Genomic DNA, 15,747 nt, shown 5'->3' with positions numbered 1-15,747 from the left:
TCTTTTGTAACTGATAAAACTACTAATGGCTGATAAAACTACTAATGGATATCTTCAGAGACATTGCCTGTTTTCCAAAGACTTGTTTTAGCATATATTACTACTCATTTTTAACACAGTGTTAATACTGGTATTAACATTTGTTAATTGTTATTAATTTGATAGGAAAGTGGTGCCTCATTGTATTATAAACTGATAATTTCTAAAGCCCTTTTTGCACATCTTGTCTCTGGAAAAGTATATGTGTTTCTCATCCTGTAGCCTTCTTATCAGATAAACTGTGATGAAATGGGTATGGTATAATAAGATTACATTGAATTCTATGAAAATTTCTGAATGCATGATCATAATATATGCATTTTTAAAAGCTATAGTTTCACCAAAGCTAGTGATAAACTTTGGTTGCATATTAACTTGACTAGCATCTATTAAGTATTGGCACCATATTTTGCTAAGAGTTATATATTCTAAACATACCCAATTCTAAGTTGCTTTCTTGGAACACAGAGGAACCTTGGCACAAAAAATAAGTGGAAAACAAAAGGAGTTTCACAAGAAATAAATTTGTCAAACAAGGAATAACATCTTGAAGATATAGGAATTTCCCTTTGTACCACATTTACATGAGAACTACAAATACCAGATATAAAAACAGAACTCTGAAAAAGAACTAAAAAACCAAAGAGTAAACCATGAAGAATGTTAGATGTCAATATTCTATTCAAAATAATGTTCAGAGGAGATGGGTAGTAATCATTTGCTGCCAAGAAAAATAAAAATAAGATTTCCAGAGGAACCCACAAATGTTTTCAGAGTAATCTCGCTTATCAGAAAAGTTATTATGATATTGTGGAAAGAATTATATTTTGGTGTCTTTGCCAAAAGAGCTTTTCCCAGAAAGAAAAATGAATAACATTAACAGTGTTTAGTGAGTGCATGCTGTATATGAGGTGCTGACTAGGTTGAATAGGACATCACCCTATCCCTCACAAAGCCTACTCGTCTGGCAGAGAAGATGGACATGTAAAATGCAGTGTGGGGCTGGGCTTGGTGGCTCAAGCCTGTAATCCTAGCACTTTGAGAGGCTGAGGCAGAAGGATCACTTGAGCTCAAGAGTTTGAGACCAGCCTGGGCAACATAGTGAGACCCTATCTCTATTAAAAAAAAAAAAATGCAGTGTGGGCCAGGTGCATTGGCTCACACATATAATCCCAGTACTTTGGGAGGCCAAGGCAGGAGGATAGCCTGAGCCCAGGGGCTAGAGACCAGCCTGCACAACATAGTTGAGATCTCATCTCTATAAAAAAAAATTTTTTTTTTTTTTTTTGAGACGGAGTCTGGCTCTGTCGCCCAGGCTGGAGTGCAGTGGCTGGATCTCAGCTCACTGCAAGCTCCGCCTCCCGGGTAATGCAATGTGGTGGTAATATAATAATAACCATGCTTGTGTAGCAGGTGCCATAGAGGCAGAGAAGAGAGGGATTCATTCTGGGGGAATTGAAATAAGTTTGGTGCCTGAAGGAAGAGTGCATGTTTCAGGCAGAGAGAGGGAACATCATGAACAACAACAAGGAAATATGAAAAGTTTTTTTAGTGCAGAAGTGGTTTTTGCTTACTCTTCCCTACTCCTTCACCACAGGAAATGGAGTGGTGATAGCTGTATTCATTGTAAAGAAAAAATTAAGATTGGAGAGAAGTATTGGCACCACTTATTGCCTGTCAAAATGCTGTCCCAGTGTGGGTAGCATCCTCCAGGGTTCTGTATTCAAGGTCCTATAGTACCACCATGGCCCACAAGTGGATACATTCATTTACATATCCTCTGTGTGTTTTATTTTCCAGGCTTATTCTGTGTATGATGAAGAGATTGGTTATTGCCAGGGCCAGTCATTTCTTGCTGCTGTGCTCCTTCTCCATGTGAGTAATTAGGTCTCTGTTATGACTTAACACATGGCCTGCCTCAGCTTATACTAACCTTAGGCTTGAGCATGGTTTTATATTGGGTTTGGACAGACTCTTAGGCATGAATTTTAACTCCTCTAGCTGGAACTTTTTCCTTAAATTAACTTAATGTCATTGTGGAGGAGATATATGATGAGAATAAATGGCAATGTTGAAAACTAGTACAAGGGTAGACTTCCTTTTTATTAATAGGATGATGGGAGAGACTTTAATGTTGGTTGAACCCTTGGGGATGTTTTATCTTCTCTAAAGTAGCCATCGTCATTAATATTTGTTTTGAGATTTATGTATTTTGGGGTAGGAGGAAGGCAGAAAGGTTGGCTTTCATTTAGTACCATTTTATTCATTCATTTGCTTAGCAAACACCTTTGCCCTGCACCTTTTTTATTTTCTTTCAAATCCACAGAAAACTCTAAACAGTGTTAAGGTGAACAGTCTTTATCTAGTTTACCAATTAGTATTTTCCACATTGCTTTTTCTGTTTGTCTCCCTCTGCATCTCTTTTTCTCTTTTCTGCATAAACACACATTTTCTTTTTTACTTAAATTTTATTTTGAAATTATTCTTGAAAGTAAATAATAAACATCAAGACTCCTAAATACTTGATCATTCATATGCCTTCTGGGAGCAACAGAATTCTGTATCATAACCATAATACCGTGATCACATCCAAGAAATTCCACATTGATTCAGTAATGTCTGATACACAGTACACATTCAATTTTCTCCCCCTTGTCTACTCCATAGAGTCTAGCTTTTTTTTCTAATCAAGACCTAATGAAGATTCAAATATTGAATTTTCATTTCTCTTTATTCTATTAATCTAAATTACTCCTTTGCCTTTTTTTGTGTTTCATGCCATTGATAGTTTTGAAAAATTCAGACAAATTGTGATATAAAATGTCCCACATTCTTGATTTGTCTCATTTTCTCATGATTCAGTTTAAAATGCTTGGCAGGAATACCACACAGGTGATGTTAGCAAAGAGTTTTGAGTACCTGTTATGATCTGTACTGTGCTGAAGATCAGAGGTAAATAAGAGACATGGTCTCAATCTTCATGGATACAGAGCTTGTGAATCCAACTAGCTTTAAGCAGATAATCACACAAGTATATCATTTATTACTTTCAGTGGTGCTATTAAGGTATAATAAAAAGGTTGGTGTAAGATTGTAACAAGGGAGTCTTAGATTAAAGGCTTCTCAGGGGAAGTGACCTTTAAGGAGCAGCCTGGAAAATGATAAGGGATATCATTTTCTTTTGTACTTTTCTGTGTTAACTTTTAAAAATGTTGTTATGAAAATAATAGATCTATTTGAAAAGGGAGTAGAGAATAGAGTGTTAATGGCAAAGTGAATGGTACAGTATATAGAAGTCCTAAATTGGGGAAACAGTTGGTGTATGGGAGGAACTGAAAGGAGAACAGTATGACTGGAGTATCCTGAGTGATTGGGAGTTGAGGAGAAAGTTAGGGGAAGCTTTGGAGCCCAGGTAAGGAGTCTGAATGTTGCTTCTCTAAGCAACAGGAAGTTATTCAAGGGTATTAAGCCATTCTGTGTAGATTGCAATGCAAGTTTGAGTATCACTTACCTGAAATGCTTGGGACCGGAAGTGTTGTGGATTTTGGATTTTGGAATATTTACTTTATACCGGTTGAGCATCCCAAATCCAAAAATCCAGAGTGTTCCAATGAGCATTTCCTTTTAACATCATGTCAGTGTTTAAAGTTTCAGATTTTGGAGCATTTTATATTTTCAGATATGGGTTGCTCAACCTGTACAAGTAAAACAAAAGCAACTTTGGTTTTTCTTGACTGAACCCAGCTTGTTGCTATTGGTAGTCATGTAAAAATATGATAAAGCTATGACATGAGTAAAGAGGTTAAGTTTTTACTTTGTTTTGTTGTTTTAATGAAACTTTATATCTCAAAGTCCCACAAGCCTGGGTGATTTATCTTCGTTCTCACCTTCAGTTCAAGGACATTTATCCCCTTGAAAATGGGTTTTCCAATCAGACCCTCCATGTCTTGTTTTGAACTCTTGCTGCTTGTTTTAGAGTGAGGGGAGATGGGCTACCTAGCATCAGAATCACCACTGTGGGTTAGGCCACATCTCCTTGCATGTGGCAAAGTAAATTTGCCTTCCATGACAAAGACTTCAAAAATCTGGGCTTTTGCCCCAAATACTCTTAACTTTCCAGTAATGATCTGCTATGCTTTTCTTTCTTACTACTTAATCTGATTTGCTCTTTAGTTCTGCTTTCTTCTCAGTGATTTCTGTGCTCAGCCCGCCTCCATCATCTTGTTCCACAGAAGCCTGCCCACCTTCTTGACTTTTTTGAAGGCTTGCTACGTTCACACCAATCCTTAAATAACATTTCCAGTGCTTCTTTTTTCTCTTTTGAAAGTATCTTGCCAGGTTCTCAGGGAAATAGTTAATCATAAAACTATGGAAAATGTAGGTATTGTTATAAATATAAATAGAAGTGAAGGAGACTTTTGTAGAAGCATTACTGCGAGCCTTAGAATGTGTAAGGTTCTTCTATAACAAGCTATGTTTTTAACAACAGCGAGGAAGAAAAACAATTTTGCTAGAATGAAATAGCAGCTAAGGAAGGAAAAATGGTTAAACAGAGGTCCCAGGATTTGGGAAAGATGACACCTGCACTGTTTATCAGCTTATTTCTGCTCAGTTCAAATTCCATCCTTCGTACAGAGTCTGTTTCTGACTGCCTTAGGCAGATACAGGCCTTCCTGTTCTTGTATTATCACTGATATCTAATTCCTATTACAGTTATTTTAATACTGGTTGTGTGGGAGACTCCTTGAGGACAGGAACCGTGCTGACAGAGTTAACTATTCCTTGTCTAAGTAAATAAATGTTTTAAACACAACCTTAGGCCTGAGTTTCTGCATAGCACTAAATTTTCTGGTAAGACAATAATATAAAGCTGGATTTAATATCCTGAGAAAACTTCTGTATGTTTTGTGATTCCCCACCACCATCCTACCTACCCAACAACTTGCCTATCTGTTACAGATGCCTGAAGAACAGGCATTCAGTGTTCTGGTCAAGATCATGTTTGACTATGGGCTGAGGGAACTTTTCAAGCAAAACTTTGAAGATTTGCATTGCAAATTTTACCAATTGGAGCGCCTCATGCAGGTAAAAAGAGAAACCAGCTTGTGTTTGACAAAAAGAGTACAGGACTAAGGAGCACCAAATTGAGGAAATGGTGCCAGGGAGCAGTGGTAATTGCCTTAGCGATTTGTGGCTAAGGATGGGTTTCATTTTTATCACTTCTCACTATGTGATTACGATGCAAAGATTAACAAAGTGTTAAACTTTCACACCTCATGGATGTGAGCTGATAAACTCCCAAAAGATCAGATGATTTTGTAGGGGTCTTTTCCACAGCTAACTCAGTCAAGAAGTACTCCCCAAGGCTCTGAAGCTGACTGGTTAGGAATCTCGTAACAAAAGTGAAACAAACTTTCCCAAATGTTTTATAATTTGGAGGGAAAAACAGACTTTCCAAATACTTGTCACCATTTTGGGGATTCCTCTTTCTTTAGAACTAGTTTGTGGTCTGGAAAAAAGAGTTTAGTGCCAGCTTAATACCAGATGATAAGTGTTCTGAGCACTTTGGAGATTTTTAGAAAAACACAAGTATTTTACTGTTTTGACCTATTCCTGGTAGATTTATGTGCCTCCTTAGTGGGAATTGGACAGATGCATAAGTGCCCAGAAGTAATTGGTTTGCTATTTCAGGAATACATTCCCGACCTGTACAACCACTTCCTGGATATAAGCCTTGAAGCGCACATGTATGCCTCCCAGTGGTTTCTTACTCTCTTCACTGCAAAATTCCCTCTCTACATGGTCTTCCATATCATCGACCTGCTTTTATGTGAGGTATGTATCAGAGGCCGCAGCACTTTGGCTTTTGTTTGCAGTGTACTTGAGAACAAATTCTGTTTTGAGGGTCAGCTCTGTCAAAACAGAATTGGTCTCTTTAGTTATTTTATTTTATTTTATTGCTAGGGAATCTAGGTTTAAGTGACTTTTCCTTGGACTAAAGCTAATGATCATATTTGTTAAAGGTGTACTCTGATATGAAAAGACATACTGAATTAGACATTTGTATTAGTTCATATTAAGTTTGACTGTATTGAATGAAGAAACCCAAAATAACAGTGATTTTAAAAAATAGCTTTTTTCTCTCTCATGAAAAGAAGTCAGAATGTTGGCAGTAGCGTGCCTTCCCTCCACTCTGACTGTTAGCCATATGGAGGAGTAGTGCACCAGCCATTATATCTATATTCAAGCCAGCAGGATTAGAGGATGGGAGAGGGTGCATCCTCTGTTTTTAAAGGAGATTTCCTGGAAGTTCCATCCAGTATTTCCACTTTATGGTTAGAACTTAGTTATACGACCACACCTAACTGCAAGGGAGACTTTTTAAAAAATAAGCTGAGCAGGAATTTGCTAAAAATTAGAGATTTATTACTAAAGAGAAAATAGATATTAGAGTAAATAACAGTCTTTGCCATGGTGTAATTTTGGATTTTGCGTGGTGTATTTATTTGTTTAAGAAAAACATAATTATAAAAATAATATATGTTTATAGAAAATATAAGTAAAAATAATTAAAAATACTTCAAATCCCACTGTCTGTAGGTTAGCTGCTTTTTAACAGTTTGGTTAAAAGTAGTAGCCTTTCATCCTTTTTTGTATGTTCATATATGTGTATATATAATTACTATACAGAATAATATGGTTTCCATATAGATGGAACACTATATATTGTGGTTCTCTATGTGTATATTTAAAAATATGATTGTTATTTATACTCTTTGGTATCCTTTTTAAATTTCATGTACTTGAACATACACATCTGTACTATCCTTTCTAATTATGCTATATTCAAAACATAAAAAAATTCATAAAGAATTTGTATCGACCAGTGAGCTTGAAATATTCTAAGAAACAGAAGAAATAAATATTACCAAATATGCCATTTTTCTTAGTTGCTGCGAAGTATCCCATTATTTGGATGTTCCATACTTTATGTAACCAATTTCTAATCACAAACCTTTAAATTGTATCTAGCTTTTCACTAGTATAAACAACCATCTGTTAAGTAGTTACTAAGGGCCAGTGGCATGCCAAGTAATTTACATAAACTTTTCAGCTAATTATCTCAGAAAACCCTTAGGAGAGTATTAGTTATGGAAACTGAGGCCCAGCAGCTTAAGCAGTTTAACTTGATCAACAGATAGTGCTTCCTCTCCTTTGTTCTTAGTCCCAGGATTTGCAGAATGGAGGGAGCCCTGAGCAGATTCAGTTCTGGAATACAGGGCTTATGGACAGAGTGGTTGCTGTACATGGATTGGGACAGCACAAGATAAAGGAAAAGTTCCCCAGGAGTTATTTCCTGAGAGATCACAACTTTATGACTGATCTTTTGGTTTGGAAGCATGGAATACTTTGGAAAAGCATTTCTTATTATTGAATATGAGAATAGGACAAGAAAAGCTCTTTTCTCAGAAAAATGGGAAACTAAGTGTTTAAGCAGCTTTTCAATGGCCCTTTAGGTTTTATTTTTCAAGGTAGTTCTGAGATAATTCATTTCCTTCCTTAAGTTTTCACAATTTCTTTAAAAATGTGGGGTATTCTGAGGACAAATAGCATAGTAGTCGAGATATAAATGCTGACAGTGTTCTTTTTGTCTGTTCTCTTTCAGGGAATAAGTGTCATTTTTAATGTCGCCCTTGGATTATTAAAGGTACTCATTTATTTATTAGCCGAGTTATCTGTCCTTCCCTGCTCTGCACTTGCAACACATTCATTGTAGTCTGATTCTGAGCAGTCACTGTGCACTAGCACTACCCCTGAGAGTGGATGTATGCAGGTGGCTCTGACAAAAGCTAAGAAATATCTTCTGGGAATTATAAAAGTGCTGGAAATCTAGCATTACCCCTAACAGTGGATGTATGCAGGTGGCTCTGACAGAAGTTAAGAAGTATCTTCTGGGGATTGTAAAAGTGCTGAAAAGTGCTGGGAATATAAAAAACTTCTTGTGCATCCTTATAGCAACACATTTTTTCTATATATGTTTGTATTTTCTTACTTCAAGACTTCGAAAGATGACCTGCTGTTGACAGACTTTGAAGGTGCCTTGAAGTTCTTTAGGGTTCAGCTTCCTAAGAGATACCGCTCAGAAGAAAATGCAAAAAAACTAATGGAATTAGCCTGCAACATGAAGGTAAAATAATTTTGCGTTAGTTAAGATTCTGTTTTTCACTTAGTGTCTCACTGTTCCTGATCAAACATTTATAATACATAATTATTTATGTATTATATTTATAACACTTATAATACATACATAATATTAATGTTAACATTTATAATATATAAATATTAGTGATGATGTTTTCTTCTGTATTATATGACTCTTAACCTTTTTTCCCCAAAATACTTTCCTATATATTGTAATCCTATGAATGAAATCTCATTGTCTCCCCCAACCCCCAAACTGTGGGAAGAGTATTAATATCCCTATTTTGAAGACAAAACAAAAAGAGGTTGTAGTTCCCTAGTCGTACACCTAGTTAGTGGCAGAATTCAGGTTTCATGATTTCTTCTACTGTGCTGGTTTAAGACAAGGCTAGAGTGCAGTGGCGCAATCATAACTCATTGCAGCCTCAACCTCCCAGGCTCAAGCAGTCCTCCCACCTCAGCCTCCTGAGTAGCTGGGACTACAGGTATGTGCCACTACACCCAGCTGATTTTTAACTTTTTTTTTTTTGTAGATTTGGGTTCTCACTACATTGTCCAGGCTAGTCTCAAAACCCTAGGCTCAAGTGATCCTCCCACTTTGGCCTCCCAAAGTGCTGGAATTACAGGAGTGAGCCACCACGCCTGGCCTTAACTTTCAGCAATTTGTTCTGGTCAGAAATTCCCTAAAACGAAGCTAATGATACATGAAGAAAACTCCGTTTTATCACTTCAAATGGCATTTGTGATTTGCACAATTTTTTTTAAAGTAAAAAGATACAGGGTATTGTGTTCGTGTTATCATAACATTGTACTGTACTGTATTGTATTGTATTGTATTGTATTGTATTGTATTGTATTGTATTGTATTGTATTGTATTGTATTGTATTTATTTTCTGTGGGGCTTTTTTTTGAGACAGGGTCTCACACTTGTTACCCAGGCTGGAGTGCAGTGGTACAGTCACAGCTCACTGTAGCCTCAACCTCCCTGGGCTCACTTATTTAGGGCTCAGTTTCTGCTTCTGTAAAATAATATTTTACTTCTCATTCTGGTTATGTGTCAGACTGAGCTAACTCAGATTACCCTTTTTTTTTTTTAACACGTAGGCTAAGTAAAATATACCCCAAGAAATGTTTAAATGCCTGGAAGAACTTGAAATAGAAATGCACAGGTATTTAAAACAAAGTAGCTCAACTACTCTCAGGGGAGTATGGAACTATGTGTAGCTATTAGGGGTTTAATGCTCACACAGACATAGTGGATATGATTTTGGGCCTTTAGGAGGTAGCTGAAAAGTGAGGCCTTGGCCAGGTGCTGTGGCTCAAGCCTGTAATCCCAGCACTTTGGGAGGCCGAGACGGGCAGATCATGAGGTCAAGAGATCGAGACCATCCTGGCTAACACGGTGAAACCCCGTCTCTACTAAAAAAATACAAAAAAAAAACTAGCCGGGCAAGGTGGCGGGCGCCTGTTGTCCCAGCTACTCGGGAGGCTGAGGCAGGAGAATGGCATAAACCCGGGAGGCGGAGCTTGCAGTGAGCTGAGATCCGGCCACTGCACTCCAGCCTGGGCAACAGAGTGAGACTCTGTCTCAAAAAAAAAAAAAAAAAAAAAAGAAAAGTGAGGCCTTTGCATAAAGTTAGGACCTCTGAATGGCTCCCCTGTCTGTTAAAGGAGAAATATAAAAACTCTACCTATTAGCTAGAGAAACAGTAGAAATCATAATATAAAATGAATAGTGGATTGGAAAAAAAACAGGAAATAGAACTTCTGGTAATTAAAATAATCATCAAAGTTTACATTCCATTTAAAATGTTATATAATTTGTAGGTATTACGGCTAACACTTAATGATAGTTTACCGTGTGCTTGGTAATATGGTTAAATGCTTTTATATGTGGGGATTAGCTACAATATCGTATGTACAGTGTTTAGCATAGTGCCTGGTAGTTAGTAAGGGTTCAAGAAACGATGGCTATGACTATAATTATTTCCTCCCTGATTGTTAGGTAGATAACAAACATTTTTACAGTAATATTTTCAAAGAGAATAGGTTTGCACAAAGCATAGAACCAAATGAGTTCTGAGATTCTTTGAGTCACTCTTCCCATCTCAGCCTGGTTCAGCACACAAGAGGATGCTGCCTCTTTTTTGCTGATGATTTCTTTGCCTCCAGAATCTACTCCTTTCTCAGTATCCCAGTCTCAATTAGGGGTACCTGGTTGCTCAGGCCAAAAACCTTGCTGTCCTCTTGACTCCTCTCTTTCTCACACTCCACATCTATGCCTGTTGTCAGAATATATCCTGACTCTGATCACTACCACCTTCATTATTAACATCCTAATCTAACCATCATCATCCTTTCCTGTTTCCATAGTGGCTTCCTACGTGGCTCTTCTCTATCGCATGTCTCCTTTGCTGAAAACTCAACGTTTCCACCACCCAGAGGCATCCCGCATTCAATTTTGCTCCTTTTTTTCCAAATGTTTTTTATGCGTTCTTAAATAATTGAGTTCATACAGTATCACTTTTCTTCCTGTTTCATGCAATTACACAGATTTTCCTCACTGAGATATTGTGTGTAAATAATCAGTCGTAAATGGTTATATAATTCCTCTGCTTGAATTTGTCTCACTGTGCCACAGTTTATTTAACTGTGCCCCTCGCTTTTCTTGTTTCTTTGTTTGTTTTGAGATAGGGTCTCGCTCTGTCACCCAGGCCGGAATGCAGTGGCACAGTCTCAGCTCACTGCAACCTCTGCCTCCCAGGTTCAAGTAATTCTCCTGTTTCAGCCTCCCAAGTAACTGAGATTACAGGTGTGCCACCATGCCCAGCTACTTTTTTGTATTTTTAGTAGACACAGTGTTTTGCCATGTTGGCCAGGCTGGTCTCAAACTCCTGACCTCAAGTGATCCACCTGCCTCAGCCTCCCAGAGTGCTGGGATTATAGGCATGAGCCACCACACCCAGCCCGCCACTCTTACTTTAAGTTTTGTTGTGGTGTGAACGGTTTTATACATAAAGATTCATTGGATTTTAGAGTTTTTCCTTAAACTCTGATTCTGTCTCCTACTATATTTCCCCCTTATCCTTCCAATTCAGATACCCTGGCCTCCTTGCTGTTCTTAGACCTTTGCACTGGTCAGTCTCTCCGCTTGTAATGTTCTCCTGAATGTCTGCATGGCTTCACTGTCCCCTCATCCAGTCTTCGGCTCATATATCCACACCTTCTCAAATTGCAGTATCTAAAGTAGCAGCTCCCCCAACCTTTTATGCCGTTACCTCCTTACCCTACCTTATTTTCCCCTACTGGAATGGAGGCTGTGCAGCAGAAGAGACCATCTCTTTGGTTTACTGCTGAATCCACAGTACCAAGAACAGGATCTGGCTTACAAATATTGATTGAATAAGTGAATGAATAAATACACTATTGAGTTTCTACCATGTGTTTTACAAAGAAGAGTTAACATGGATTTGGGCAAAGCTTAATAGTTTCCAGCCAGAAGTTTTACCTTTTGGATGTTCGTTAGCTTGAAACACTTTAATGATATATGGATCCTTTATTTCCATATATGGAAAGGTGGGGAAAGTCCAGGTAGGAGGAATCTAATGTCTTGTTTTTTCTTGCCTATGCCTTCAATGAGACAAGTCTGACAAGGCTGCCTTTAGTGTGTCTGCACAGCACATATATTTTGTGCTTAGATATATAATTCCTTCTAGCCCTGGAGAACTTTGCATGTTTGGGGTACACTTTGGATGTTTCCCCCTATTTGCACGTGATTTCAGGTGAGATAGTAGTTTTTCTTGAAATTGGCTTACAGCCTGAAAAGTGTAGATTCACCAGAACATGAGAGAATGGGATTTTTCTGCCAGAAGGTGAGATATGGTATGTATGGTAGTTAGTGATGATTGGTTATCTTCTGGCAGTTACACTTAATCCCAAAAAATATTAAGAGAGATACACATAATAGTTGAACCTGTTATTGGCAAAGTGGTAATTCAGTGGTAACTTGCCAGTTCAAAATTAGGAAAAGTCATCATCGGCAAGTGCATCATGAGCCCTGCATTCTGCGGCTTGCGTGAGGTATGAGTACACATGATCATCTGTGGTTTGAGCCCAGTAGACATTGAAAGGGTGGTTTGTGATATGTGGTTCCAAAAGCTTGTTTGGAAACAAGCTTTTGAAGTTTTTCTTGTGGAATTTACAAAGGTAACTTTTGCTTCGCAACTCACTGAAATCCTTTCCATGATTTTTTAAATGTTTGTAAATTGTGGCTTGGTTTACTCAGTTGTACAGTTGACCTTTGAGCAACATGGTATGAACTGCATGGGTTCACTTATACGTGGATTTTTTTCAATAAAAGTTACACCAACTATGCCATCCTGTCTCCCCTTCTACCTCTGCCTCCTCCACTTCTGCCTCTGCTACCTTTGAGACAGAAAAACCAACCTCTCTTCTTCCTTCTCAGCCTACACATCATGACAACCAGGATGAAGACCTTTATGATGATCCACTTCCACTTAGTGAATAGTAAATATATTTTCTCTTCCTTACGATTTTCTTAATTTTTTCTCTAGCTTATTATTTTGTAAGAATTCAGTATATAATACCTGTAACATACAAAATATGTATTAATTGACTTTATGTTATCAGTATGGCTTCTGGTCAATAGTAAGCCATTAGTAAGTAAATTTTGGGGGAGTCAGAAGTTACATGTGGATTTTCAGCTGCGCAGGGCGTCAGTGCCCCTAACTCGTGTTGTTCAAGGGTTAACTGTACTTCCTGATTAAGGTGAGAATTGGAAATTCTCTGCCTCACATGCCAGTCTAGGAAACAGATAGCTACTTTTGTTTTCATTGTTGTGATTTTTGATCTTTTGAGAAGGGTCTTGCCCTGTCACCCCTGCTGGAATGTATACGCACAATCATGGCTTACTGCAGCCTTGACCTCCCAGACTCAAACAATCCTCCCACGTCACCCTTCCAAGTAGCTGCGAGTACAGGCATGCACCACCATCTCCTGGCTATTTTGTTTTGTTTTGTTTTGTTTTGTTTTGTGTAGAGACAAGGTCTCACTGTGTTGCCCAGGCTGGTCTCGAACTCCTGGACCCAAGTGATCGACCCACCTCTCCCTTCCAGAGTGCTGGGATTACAGGTGTGCGCCAGTGCACTGGCCATTGTTGTGTTTTAATGTTATGATATTGTTGTAATTTGTAGTATTGATATAGTTCTTAAAAGCATCTTATTTCTTCCTCACAATACCCTGTGAAATACAGTAAGGCACATCAAGTGACTTACCCAAGTCATACCAGCTGTATAGTGACAGAGCACCCTAGTGGAACTCGGGCCTCTGACTCTGTGTTCCCAGTGCTTTCCAACCCATTCCACTGCCTCTTACCATTGCAAAGGTTCAATAATTAAATTTGGTGTGGCAGTATCTGAAACGGCCACAAGATGGGTGTGTTGCTCAAAAATGTCTATATTCTTCTCCGTGCCCTTGGGATTTTCTTTTTCTTTATAAATCTTTTTCTGTCTCTGTCCTTACTTGCCTCTCTCTTCTTTTGTCTTTTTTCAGGCCTTTTACTTCTCCTATTCTCCCTCTTTCCCCTTAAAGTGAACTTGTTATGGGACTGAAATGTTTAATTTATTTCTTGAGGAGTTTAGATCCCCTGCTGCTAATCTAAAATTTAACAGTGTACCTCAAAACTCATTTAGCTATCCATTGACCTCTCCCCCTTTATGGGTAAGTGACCTGAGATAGAAAAATTGTTCCACTTCTGATAGAGGATCTAAAAGGCATTCCATTCTAAATAGATTATTCTAGAAGATCATTTATGGTCCTGGGAGCCCCACAGCCCTTTCATACAACTGTGCCTTGCATAGTCTTTAGAGGGGAATGTTGAAAGGTCTTTTAAATTTTTGATTCAAGAAATATGCGAGGGAAACTCTTTCTTCATATCTGTATAGGCATTTTTGAGAACAAGTGAGATATATGAGGCTAGTTTAGAAGACATAAGAATCATGCTCTAAGAGATGGCCCAGTCAGTCTCCTAGATCAAACCTGAAGACTTGACCATTTTGCCATAGAATCCTGCCTAAGATGAAATGGAATTGCTGAACCATTGCTTCATTTGAACGTATCATTTTAAACATCACGTGAATGTGCCAGACTTCAAACTACTTATAAGAAAAGATACTAGTACAAAAACCAAATAGCAGTGTCTCCAAATTAATATAATGCTTAACCATTTGCTGTTCAGAGAAACAGAAAACTCTTCAGCATTCGGGAGTATTTTCCCTTGGGGGATATTTTTATTCCAGAGCTTAAAAACAACACTAGTTTGAACTTCATTCTCTGTTCAAATTATTTGTGTAGTTAGTATGTATTAGATTTAAGCTGTCTAAGGGCTGCGACTTCATCAGTCTTTGTTGATGGATTCACAGAATTGTACACAATGCTCTCATATAGTGAAATAATCCTCACAGTGACCATATGAGGGCCTTTTAGGGATGTGCATACTGAGACGTAGAGAATTGATGTAAACTCTCAAAGGATATAAAGTTAGTAACTGATGGAGTTGGGATTAGATCCCAAGAGTTTCACACTCTAAAGTCAATTCTTATGGGCATTCTGCTTTACTGTAAATGGCGGATTGAATGAATGGGACAGGAGTCATTTGTGTGTTACCCCTTTTTGGTGATTTTAGTAATGTAATGATGGGTACCTCTATCTCTATGTCAGAGTTGAAACTTAATTCTCTATACACTACACAAAGTTCAGCTTTTCTTATAACTAGACCAGACTCTAGTTTTATTTCTTTGTTCCTACCTTTTAGAATCAGATTTTATGAGGAAACTTCTGAATGGGTGCTCTCTTTCTCTGTAATAAACCCTAAATTTTGCCAGTTGTTGCAAGGGTAGCGATGGGCACTGCCTTCTTATTTTAATAAGCTGGTCTCCCTTAGTCCTTATCTGTTTGTGTTCTTTGCTACTAATTTGCTTCTTCCATTTTAGAAAAACACTATGGTGGTAGAACCAGAATATCTAATTCTACTTAGTGATCTTTGAAGGAGTTAAACTGTTTGAACAAATTAAATTAAAAGGCTCAGAAATTAAATAGAATGTTTATTTCCATTGGTGAAGAATGCAGGCCTTCGAGACCCACAGACCTTGACTTTTATCCTGGCTCTGCCTCTGCTGTGTGACCCCAGGGTAGGTTAACATCGCAGGGTTGTGAGAGAATAAGATGATGCCTTGAAAGTGGCTGCTGCTTCCATCCCTCAAATACCAGTGTTCTTCTGGCCTGCCCTGTTTTGACCTTTGCCCAGGCATCCAGAGCACTTTCCTTAAGTCAGTTCAAGTCAACAAACACTTACAGATTTTCTTGCGTGTTCAGCACTGAGCAGGCCACAGATAAATAAGAAACAGGAATTACCCCAGACTTGCATTCTCATGCTGGCACTGCCACTGAACCCTGGGTCCTTGACTTTGGACAAGTCACCTATCTAT

At 38.2% G+C, this 15,747-nt stretch overlaps 1 protein-coding gene across 8 annotated transcripts in view; it reads left to right on the top strand.

Moving 5' to 3' along the window:
- RABGAP1 (RAB GTPase activating protein 1) overlaps positions 1-15,747 on the top strand; it is a 177,063-nt gene that overhangs the window by 139,236 nt on the left and 22,080 nt on the right. For 7 of the 8 annotated variants that reach the window (XM_050760652.1, XM_050760653.1, XM_050760655.1 and 4 more), the window contains 5 exons: positions 1,840-1,914; positions 4,999-5,124; positions 5,731-5,874; positions 7,706-7,747; positions 8,099-8,227. In XM_050760652.1, the coding sequence (XP_050616609.1) occupies positions 1,840-1,914; positions 4,999-5,124; positions 5,731-5,874; positions 7,706-7,747; positions 8,099-8,227 (516 nt within the window). The remainder of the gene's footprint in view (positions 1-1,839; positions 1,915-4,998; positions 5,125-5,730; positions 5,875-7,705; positions 7,748-8,098; positions 8,228-15,747) is intronic. The other variant, XM_050760654.1, reaches the window with a different exon arrangement.

The sequence above is a fragment of the Macaca thibetana genome, chromosome 15 (genome assembly GCF_024542745.1).
Source record: "Macaca thibetana thibetana isolate TM-01 chromosome 15, ASM2454274v1, whole genome shotgun sequence".
NCBI lineage: Eukaryota > Metazoa > Chordata > Mammalia > Primates > Cercopithecidae > Macaca > Macaca thibetana.
This window is presented reverse-complemented; position numbering and strand designations above follow the sequence as displayed.